At 42.7% G+C, this 10,731-nt stretch overlaps 1 protein-coding gene across 2 annotated transcripts in view; it reads right to left on the reverse strand.

The window, feature by feature from the left end:
- Positions 1-4,290: 4,290 nt before the first annotated feature.
- The window catches only part of FAM65B (family with sequence similarity 65 member B), a 92,411-nt gene continuing 85,970 nt past the window's right edge, over positions 4,291-10,731 (reverse strand). For both annotated transcript variants that reach the window (XM_019544449.1, XM_019544458.1), the window contains 2 exons: positions 8,005-8,095; positions 4,291-5,870 (listed from right to left, as the gene is read on the reverse strand). In XM_019544449.1, the coding sequence (XP_019399994.1) occupies positions 5,770-5,870; positions 8,005-8,095 (192 nt within the window). In that variant the 3' untranslated portion in view covers positions 4,291-5,769. The remainder of the gene's footprint in view (positions 5,871-8,004; positions 8,096-10,731) is intronic.

Consider the following 10,731-nt stretch of genomic DNA (forward strand, 5'->3'; position numbering starts at 1 on the left):
CCCTCTGACCCTATTTGCAAATATATACCTTTTGTATTGCTAATAAAGTGTGTCTGAAGCTGAAAGTTTTTTTTCCACCTCCCGAGAAACGAACCACGATTTTTTTATATCAAGGGGGGAAAACATAACAGTAGTTAGCAACAGCTTAGCAAATGTGGTGAGAACACCCTGCTAAAACTAAGCTACAAGAAAAAATTAGGATATGTTGATAAAAAAACACTATTTCAGCTCCTTTCTAGCTATGCTTTTCTTGACAATTTCATCCCTATCAAGTCTTCCCAGTTGTTCCTGGACAGTATTCATCCATTGGCTGTAGCAGTGATACCTTTGCTAAGACCACTGCTCGCAACCATGTTGCACACTTGTTCACATAGAGCTTCCTGGAAGTTCACCAGCCTCTTTCTGCGCATTGTCCCTCTTACAACTCCTGTTCCAGCCTTCAGGTGCCTTTCTGAGTGTTGGTTCTTTAAATCTGACAGAGCCGAGCAGCTGCAGCTCTAAAGTGGCCATTTTGTAACTGGTAGCTGTTGACTGCTTCTTTCTTCTCCCTGCTGGTGAGTACCTATCTTGTTACTTCTATATGTCTTGTTATTTCTGTAGCACTTTGACTTTTGGGGGGGTTTTTTTCCCTTTCATTGCTGTGGAGATGGCATGTGGGATGAAATAGATTAAGTTCTACCCTGCAACTCTGGCAGGACACAGTATGAACATGCTTTAGTGTAGTTTCATAAGCAGGACACCAATGCATCCTTTTCCCCTGAGGGGCAGATGGCCACAGAGGCTGCCCCCTGATTGGTTCCCTGTGACTTTACATTTAATTTCGTTGGCTGAGCATTGCCCCCATGTTGACTACTATAGTTTTGTAACAGTTTTGTTGGCAAGCTAGTTAGAACAGTAGGACAGAAAAAACCTAAGAAGGACAAAAAAAAAGAGAGTAGTCCCAGGCAGGGCAGACTACACAGAGATAAATAGTCCCAGTGAGGACAGAGTGAACTCCAAGGAAGCACAGGGGGAACTGGAGTAGCACAATAAAGACTCTTTGAAGCCAGAGCTGTCTGCTATGCTGTTTGGGTTGTCAGCACTCTGACCTCCCACCTTCTTTGAAAAAACAAATTCCCTTCTTCCTGGCAGCTGAGCAAAGAAGGAGCATTCTGACATGTCGGAGCTGTGGATCTCTTGGAAAGCCAGGGTCTCAAACCAGAGACTTAGCATCAAGAGTCCTCCTCGAGCAGAGCTTCTGCTGAAAGGGTGTAATCTACCACAGCATGATCTTGCATCAGGCAGTTGGATAAAAAGTAGATGTATTGCTAGCCCCAACTATTACTATACTGGCTTCAAACCAAACCCAAATGATAAATGTTGATTTATTTGCTTTTGGCCTTGAAGGCTTTCTTTCAAGCTTTCTTCTATAACCATAAGGGCTGGAAACCTATCTTTGTTTAACTGGAAACTGAGATTCTCATGCAATTGCACAAATCCTTGAGATAAAAAGCTCAACTAAAAAAGAGTTACAACACTGAACTTCAAAGTGGAATTTAGTCTACGTCCTACATACTTGTACATTATAATTTAAAACTTATCAGTGTCCCAAGCTTCAGTTACTTTTGGAGCTAATAGCCTGATTCTGCCCCGTTGAAATTGATGAAAATTTTCTTACTGGCTTTACTGAGAACAGGTTTGGGGCTTATACACTGCTTTCAGGTGTCGTATGTGGGAGACTAGTTTTACCCTGCTTATGAAATTCTGGCTTAAACTATCCTGGAACAGCAAAGAAGAATTACAATTTCAATGCCCTTGCTTTTGCTGGTACCTGTGTATGCTAGCAGTCCGATGCTAGCTGCCGCTTTGGCTCTCTGCTCCATGGGCAGCTCTGTACTTCTCAGCTGAGTGCCATATACTATAATATTTGGCCTGTGAAAAACACTGTCAGCTGAATCATCAGGCTTATCCTCCTCAGAAGAGTAAAGGGACTTAATGAAGGTTTCATAACAACCTTTGAGTTTCTTAAACATACTTCGGCTTCCTCCTCAAAGCCTTCCTTAATAATGCAGAAATCTGTATTCTCTGTATTTTAAACAGAAGGTAACTGGAAAGCCAAAGTATTATTTCTAATTTTGAAGGAAACTGTTTAAGTGTTAGTAACTAAGCAATACTTTGGAATACAGTTAATTGGTAGAATGAAAAATGGAATTGGGCCTCTGTTGCAATATGGAATCTAATGACACCATAAGAGATCTATTTTAGCACATCAGTATTCTATACTCTCACTTCCTGTAATGCATGATTACCTCCATGTATCTGAAAGCAGAGGACTTCTCTTCTTTTAAAAGACCAGGTGCTGTGAGGAACAGTTCTGCTCTGGGAAATGTGGACTGGTAGGCTCACTTTAGGACAGTGAGGGAAGGAACAACAGAACATAGGACTGGAAAGGACTACCTGGGCTGCCAAGTCCCAGGCACCACATTATATCACGCTTTCATAAACCGATCAAGGTCCCTTTTGACAACCAATAGAAGCCATACAGACTCCTCTCAGGTTTTCAAAATCATAGATTCGTATTTTAAAAAGATTGTAGGGAAGATGGTTTCTTTGACTTTGCAGAAGTCAAAGTAATACCAGCCACTCAATGATTTTTCCTGTCCCTTCCCTCCCTGACAACAAGGCCCTAGTTTCATTTAAAAAAAAATCTATAGGCCTTAATTAAATCTAGCCTGAAGTTTGTGGGTAATGGAGACTAGCAATATAGAGTACCAGCTCCACCTATCTCTGGGGTTGGCTAACCATCTTCCTCCACCTCTTTGTTGTTTTCCCCTCATTTGGGTATGTATTTTGAGCTTCACTGATTAAAACAATATGCTAGTTGAACTTCCCCTGGCCCATTGAGAGCTAGAAACTACTGAACCAGTCAACCGCCCAAGGACCAATGATACTAGAAGCAAGCAAGTATCCTGCAGTTGCTCAGTCCAGTTGCATGAAGCTGTAGTATTGCATATCTGTCCAGGCTTTCAAGTGACACATTTATATTAGTGTAAAAATGCCACGGACAGATGACGCAAACTCTTAACCCAGGGTAACATTACACCCAATCAAATGGAAAATTACACTTGAAATAATCACAGGTAAATCTATGAGTCTGTCTATCTGCAGTTAATCCCAAGGTAGTCATTTCCTCAAGGCAAGCAAGCTATTACCTTTTTCCCTAGCATACAGTAGTGATGAAGCACCATAATAGCTGCCTTTTGACATGCAGTTATTCAAGGATAAGCTTCATGTTTGTCTGTCTTATACCTTGGTGTAATTTACCTTGGTGTAATATGCATTTATTTGTCAGTCTGCTCCAGTGATACTCAGTCACCATGCCGTGGCACCTTGAGATCCTTTCAAGGGGTGCCACACAATGTTAGGACTGTTAGGTGTATAAACATGATTCATAGTAAAAACCCAGGGATTTCAAATAGGAATCTATAGTGTTAAAAAAATGAGTGAAAACTAAGTTCTGGCATTTTCTAAGGAGTACCCTGGGTCTAGAAAAGTTGAGAACCATTAGATGTACTTGAAAGATGCTTGCTATAGTATTGGTGGTGCTTTGTCCAGTACCATCAATAGTAAAAACCTAGAGCTCTAAGACAGTACTAAAAACTACAAGTCACTGACATGATGCTGAAAAGGAGTTGTCTATCTCTATGTTGATTGTAAAGTTAACATGATGAAACTTTGAGAAGAGAGAGGTAGTTAGCTGTGTTAGTCTGAAGTCAGGCAGGGAGCAGGATAGAGGTGCAACTTAAGAAAGCTTACACATTTCTAATTCATTTTCTTTATAAGGTGCACTTCTACCCTGCCTTCTGCATCATGAAACTTTTGTCATTGAGGCAACATGTGACAAAACAGAGGTGCTATCACCCCTTCCTTTGAGGGTATTATGAAGTATCTTTGTGACCATGTATCAGTGATCCTTGCCTGTTAGGCTCTGGCATTTATACTCCATAATATTCATAATATCTGTTTCTTGGAAGAGAGTTGCCACAAGGACTAAACTACTGCTTTAACTGCATTAGGGGTTTACCCCAGTTCCAGCTGCCAGAAGCTAGCCCCAGGTGAGGGGCATTCCTGTATGCTCTGATTTCTGTATCTCTACCCAAAGGAGTTTTGTCCTGAGGCAGCTACAGTCATCAGTGGTGAGTTTCAGGGCCCAGTTCCTAGTACAGATACATATTCTCAGGTGCTATGGAGAAACCTGGACCACTGATAGAAACATGGATCCAAAATATAAAACTGTGTTTTAGTATTTCAAAAATATTCTTTATTATAACTTAAATGTGACAGGCAATATGAGTACAAATAACACAAAACTAAATGGCAAAAAAATAAGCAAAAGTCAGTACAAAAGAACACCATGGCAGAATCGGGTCATGCAATAGATATGATATAAAAACCATAACATGGTTATCTCACCTTTGATAAAAAGGGATTATTTCCTCTGGTAAACAAGTAAACATTTAAAACTGTACAAATGTAACAATCAAAAGGAAGAAATATATATTTATAAATATACAGCTATATGTACATTATTGTAACATTCACAGTCAAAAACTGTCTGCCAGTGTATTTGGCGCGCAAGGTTTCTTTTTGAAGTGAATTCTCGGTAACCTTTCTCTTAGATAAGTCTATCAAAATATGGATGCTTTAATTGACATCTAAATAGTATTTAATATAAAATGAATTGCTGCACAGGAACACCCTTCTCTTAAAATTGCACTCACCTCTTTTTCTGTTAACTTAAAGTCTGTAATCAACAGCTTGAAGTATCCTGTCTCTTATGAAATGGGTAGAAAATGTATTTATTTCACACTACATTTATTGTAGCCTCAAGTTCCTTTTTCATATGCTGTTCTTTATGATGGAACTACACTATAGCAAGCTGCCATCCACTAGTCGGCATGTGTGAAACCCACTCCTTATTGTTACCTAGGGAACAAAACCAACTTGAGGGATTTATGCAATTAATTGTACTATATTAGCCTTTCCTTGGTTTGAAAAATGAGCTGTTAACCTTCCATTTATTTCTACAAAACCTACGTAATAGATTGATAGCACAAGTAAATCCCTGGATTAATGGTGGTTCATTACTTGAGGGCGAGAGGGAGGAAATAAAAGATCAGCAGAGACATTTAATGGAAATAGCTGAAGTGACATCCCCTGGGGCTTACATCATGCTGTTTCTGGAGGCAAGGCTTGATTTGAAGAAACTCATTCTATATGTCACTATTAAAACAGAACTGAGTAGCTGAGTGGTGTGTTAGGGGGACACTACAAGGCATCAGACACTTAGCTTAGTATGCAGAGAGCAGCGCTCTAGAGTTCTACTTGGGTGGCCTCCCACTTCTCCTTTTTAGATACAGCATCAGATTCCAAACTTTTACAACAATTTCAGCGAAAAAAAGTACAAAGTCCTGTGAAATGTATCCAGATGCTGATTTCTAAAAACTCATACCAGTTTGCTGAGGCTCATTATTCACTCTGAAGCAGCATTATTCTTCAGCACATATCCATTCTGTTGCAAGCTATGGCAAAGAGCCAAGAGGAACTCAGGAGCTGCATTTTGCATGTTTTTTTTTTCTTTAAAAATCTAAGCTGCTGCATTTCAGGACAGTTTTATAACATGCTTCAAAAGTTGGATTATATTTTTACTGGTAGTTTAAATTACAGCACCACCCTGGTGAATTAAGCCAGTCTTTTTCACTGGAAAATGGTAGGCGGGTTATCTTGCACCTAAAAGGCTGTGGCAGCTTCAGTCCCACGATGGCCTCCAACTTTAACAAATTCCCGAGGGAATTTATCCAGCTGTTCATATTCCAGCCGCCCATCTTCACCTGAGCACAAAAATAGTAAAGCATACATAAATTGTTGCTTCCTCTGCATGCACAACATTTAGCAAATAAGATTTCTTCTTGTTAGGGAGAATTACTTTATTGCTTACTTTTTTTCCTCCAGGACTTTTAATTTAATAGATCCAAATTTGGAAATACATTCAGGAAAACAGAATGCTGCTGTGAATGTTCAAACTATTCCTCAAAACCTTTTACTCTGTGTCACTGGGGTGCTGAGTAGTCACCACTTTGGTCACTTGCAAGACTATAATAAAACATCATCATCTACTTTTTTCATTCTCTGTTTCTCAAAAAGGCTGCCTTCTTGCTGATTCTTTTGCATCATATAAAAGCTTTCATAAGGCATTTTTGCAGGATATAGATTGAAGGGGAAAGGTATGGAGGATAAGGTGATTTTTTAAAATTTGCTTGTCCAGACAAGTGTGACAAATTCACTGATTGTGTAATAAGAATTGGAACATAAGTGCCATCAAACCAATGGTCCATGTAGCCCAGTATGTCTCTGACAGTGGTGGGAGTGAGTACTTTATAGGGAGAGCATTGAGCTGGGGTATTTAATTCTATATGATGTAGCATAAAAGCATCTAGAGCAGGGGTGAGCAAAATATGGCCTATCGGCCACATCTGACCCACCAAGGGTTTTTGTCTGGCCTGCAGCAGATCCCTCAGTCCCACCCAGTCCAGGTGCAGCGGTGGGGCCAGCCCAGGCCATGGCACATGTGGCTGGTCCCAGGTGTGCAGCAGGGCTGGAGCAGCCTGGCACTCAGACTCGCTTCCCGGCAGCCCCAGCAGTGGTGGCTCCTTCCAGCTGCCACCATTGCTGGTCCCAGCTCCACTGCCTGGGCACCCCAGCTTGTCTGCCCCAAATTCACCACCGGGGGTGGGATCCACACAGACAGAGCATGGTCAGGCAGATGGAATGGGGCTGCAGGCAGGTGGGGAGTGGTGTCTGGGACCTCGATGGGCAAGCAGGGCCATAATCATGGGGTGGGATTGCAGGGTGGTAACAGAGCAGGTGCCAGGACCTGCAATCCATTACCTGCACATCCCTGTCATGGGTGCTGGTTATATGGGCAGGAGCATGAAGGGAGCAGATCACAGCTCTGTCTCAGGCCCCAGCCCTGTACTGTCATCACCTCATGATCCCAGCCTTGGCCCCAGCCCTGACCCATTCCCACATGCCACTCCCCACCCTCCCACAGCCCTATTCTACCCCATCCTGCTGCCTGGCCAAAGCAGAGCCACTTAGGGAGTTTTGGTGAGCTGTTTGAGGGGCAGAGGCGGGCTGTGTTGACCTGGCCCTCAACAGCTCACCAAAACTCCCAAAGTGGCTTTCAAGCCCAAATAAAGTAATTGCCCACTCCTGATCTAGAGCTTAGAAAAGGGTACTTAAAACAAATAGGGCAGGGGCAGATTTGGTAAATTAAAAGTGTTTCTTGACTCTGAGAGCAGATCTATACTAAGGTTTATGAATTTATTGTTTGTTTTTTAATCACTTTAAAACATGTACGGGGTTACAGATAGGAAGGAGTCTTTGGTGCAAAATTGAACCAGGTGTGGTTTGTGATCACGTGCTGCTGTTTGTACAGCTGTATTGCTAAGCAGTCTGTGTGCCACCGAGAGGTTTGCCTATGAAAGAAATAAGAGCAAGCAGTATTTTTTCTGTGTTTTGCTAGCATTTGTTTTTCATGTGTAATTTGTTTGAACATGAATATAGCATTTGGCCTAATGTCTCAAGTGTGCCTTTGGGAATTGAATAGGGTCACATAATGTATTCTTTTCCACTAACGAGTCTTGGCTAACATTTTGCTCCAAGTAATGGAATAGTTTATAGAATGTTTAGTATTTGTGTCCAGGTTGGCATCAAGGGATTTCTGCTTGGGCCAACTCATTCTCAATCATTTTTATATTCTCTTCTCTTCATCCCAGTTTTGTGGGATTTTTTTTTTTTCTTCTCTTTGGTCCTTTTTATTGGGTTATTTTACTGTATTAGTTGTTGGAGAGTCTTGGTTCAGTTCTATTGTGATTTATTGTCTTAAATTTTGTGCATCTTCTTGGGTACCCATAATGGACACTTTGTAAGACAATTTTAAAAAATAGAGAGCAGGCAACTCACCAAGAGAGAGCAGAGTTTCGGATGCTATTTTTCTGATCTCTTCATCCTCAGACTGGCAGAGTGTGGTTAGCATTTTAATACTTTCAGTAGCCTAGAAAACATAAAAAGAAGCTGCATTAACCTTACCAGTTATCCTGTGTTTTCATTCCACATTCTTTTGTGGTTATATATACATTATCTTCTCCACATCCCTCTTCCCATTCTACACACACAGGCACACTGATTTCTGTTTGAATACTTCCCTGAATAGAAAAAAGCTATACCAGCACAATAATTTTTTTGCCTACTTTAGGGTTTTTGCTGGAAAGCTGTATAGGTTAGGAGTGTGTGTCAGGGTGCGGGGTAGAGTTTGATGTTTTAACCAAAATACTTATGCTGTGACAACTCGTGCAACTCAGTCAAACTCAGCTGGTAAGCTTTTTGGAGATAGAACAAGGAGTAACTTTGTTCTACAGCAGTAATATCACAGCTTTGGCAATGTAGCCTCTGTGGCGTGTCCTTACCTAGAGAGGGAAAAGAACTGCACCATCAGGTTTCAGTGCCGGTAGAGGCAGAATTTTACTTGGATAGGTGCATCTATGTTACTGGCACAACTATATTGTTTAGGAGCCATGCCTCATGTACGACTGACAGAAACCTGTGGTATAGACTTGGTCGTAAAGTCTGGGATTATGTTTTTTGGGTTTTTTTTTTAATTTGATGTCATTTTCCCTCAAATAATTGTTTATTCTCTGTAGGTTCCTGTACTACCTTACCACTATAGTATCTGAGTGCCTTCCAGGAGTCTATTATACAACATAACTGACACATTAGACTAATCCTCTTATCTCCTCCCTAGAGAAGAACAGCAGGAAAACCCAGCCAAGCAGATGCACCTTGGGTAAAGGTGGGTAGAGAGGTCAGCTGAGGTTATTTTGGGGTATGTATGCTATACTTTTGTTTGTGAATACAACTATTTTTCCTTTCATGTATTCAGGTTGGATTAATAGTTTATTTTGCTTAGTAGGAGACAGAGGGCATTGACAGAAGATACATTTTTTTCCATGACAAGACCCCTGAAAGTGCTCTAAAGCAGTAATATAACAAATGTTGATGGCTGCAGAGCACTTTCAAAATGGCTGATCATGCAAAAACTTAACCATCATCTGATGAAATACCAGATAGCAGCTCTCAAAGGCAGAGTACAGGTGTACTGGTGCCTGCGTACAGGTTCCTTGCGAGGGTTAATTTTGCACGATTCTGCCCTCATCCCATGTGGCTTTGTGAGCTGGACTGGAGCTGTCAGAGAGAGGAGACAGAACACCTGTCTGTGGAGAGCCATTGAGGCAGTGGGGGTGGGGGGTGCTCTGTTTCCCTTCCCCACCCCAGTTCCAGGCACAGCACCCTCTGCTGCTGTCAAGTTGCCTGGACAGGGAACAGGGCTGGGGAAGGGAGTCTCTCCTGCCATGCAGGCTCAGCTTTGCTCCCATCAAGACCACAGCAGGGGTAGTTGGGGGGGCACACGTGACGGTGGGGTGGGGCTCTCTCTTCCCCTCTCCTTCTCCAGCTGTTGCTGACAGTTGCCAGCTGGCAGTGGGGTGGGGAGGGGCAGGACTGGGGAAAGCCATGGTCTGGGGACTGGGAAAAGTCATGAGCACCCCCATCCGTAGGCCTGAGCTGGTCCAGCCAGACTCTGAGCACAGCACCCCCCTCCCCCAACAGGCAAACACCTCTTGGGTGCAATGGTGCTGTAACTCATGGTGCTTTGTGTAGGGCACCATAAGTTACAATGCCTTCCTGACAGGCAGTGCCTTCCCTGCCCTTGTGTACATGACCAGAGGGTATCTTTTAAGACCAGTAACACAGGGTTTCTTGGCATCAGAGCACAAATAAATAGATGCATAAAAACAAATTAGTACCATCATGGAAACTGATTGCTTTAGAAACCAAGATTCTAACTCCCGGAAGCAGCTGTAGCGATCACAACAATCGGCCGCCGCTCCCTGTCGGTGGGACTAGGGCAGCACCAGTTGCCCATGGTAGTGGTTCCCAGCCTTCTTAGAGTTAGGGCATTCCTCCCCCAAATTTTGAATTTGGCAGTGCCCCAGTTGAGAGCCACTGTTGTGCTGCCTCAGCCTACATCAGGGGTTCTTAACCAGGTGTTGCTGTAGTTGGGCTGTTCTGGGTTTCTTGCCTGGGGCTGGTAGATCAGCCTGAGCTGGGGTTAGGATTAGAGAATAGGAAAAGTTTAGAGCTGTTTTTCTGCTTGAGATCATTGGGATTCTTGGAGTTCTATTTAGGACACAGGCAGGTGGGGCAGTCCGTGCTTGTAGGAGAAGGGGTAGATTTTGGGGCCCCTCACCTAGTGTTGGGGCCAGAAAATCTCCCAGTAGTAGAGTCAGGCTCCAGAGGTGCTTTGGTACCTGGGGATATCTTAGTGATAGGGTTTGGGGGCTTTTCAAGTTGTTTCCCCGTGATGCCCCAGTTCAGAACCACCGTTCTAACGAGTCTGTCAACACACCACTGGTATTGTGGCAGCAAATGCTGTATAAGTCTCTTGTGGTTGCTGTTTGTCTCTTTGTAGTTTGTGCATCTCTGCTCAGCCAGGTCTACTGTAAAAGAATCTTTTATTTTATTTTTTTTAAACTTCCCTGAGGGAGTAAAGTACAGGACCACAGCTGATTCAGACTAGATATCAGGAGGCACTACTTCACTGTCAGGGCGGCTAGGATCTGGAACCAACTTCCA

Source organism: Crocodylus porosus, unplaced genomic scaffold, assembly GCF_001723895.1.
Source record: "Crocodylus porosus isolate Cpor-Errol unplaced genomic scaffold, CroPor_comp1, whole genome shotgun sequence".
Taxonomy (NCBI): Eukaryota; Metazoa; Chordata; order Crocodylia; family Crocodylidae; genus Crocodylus; species Crocodylus porosus.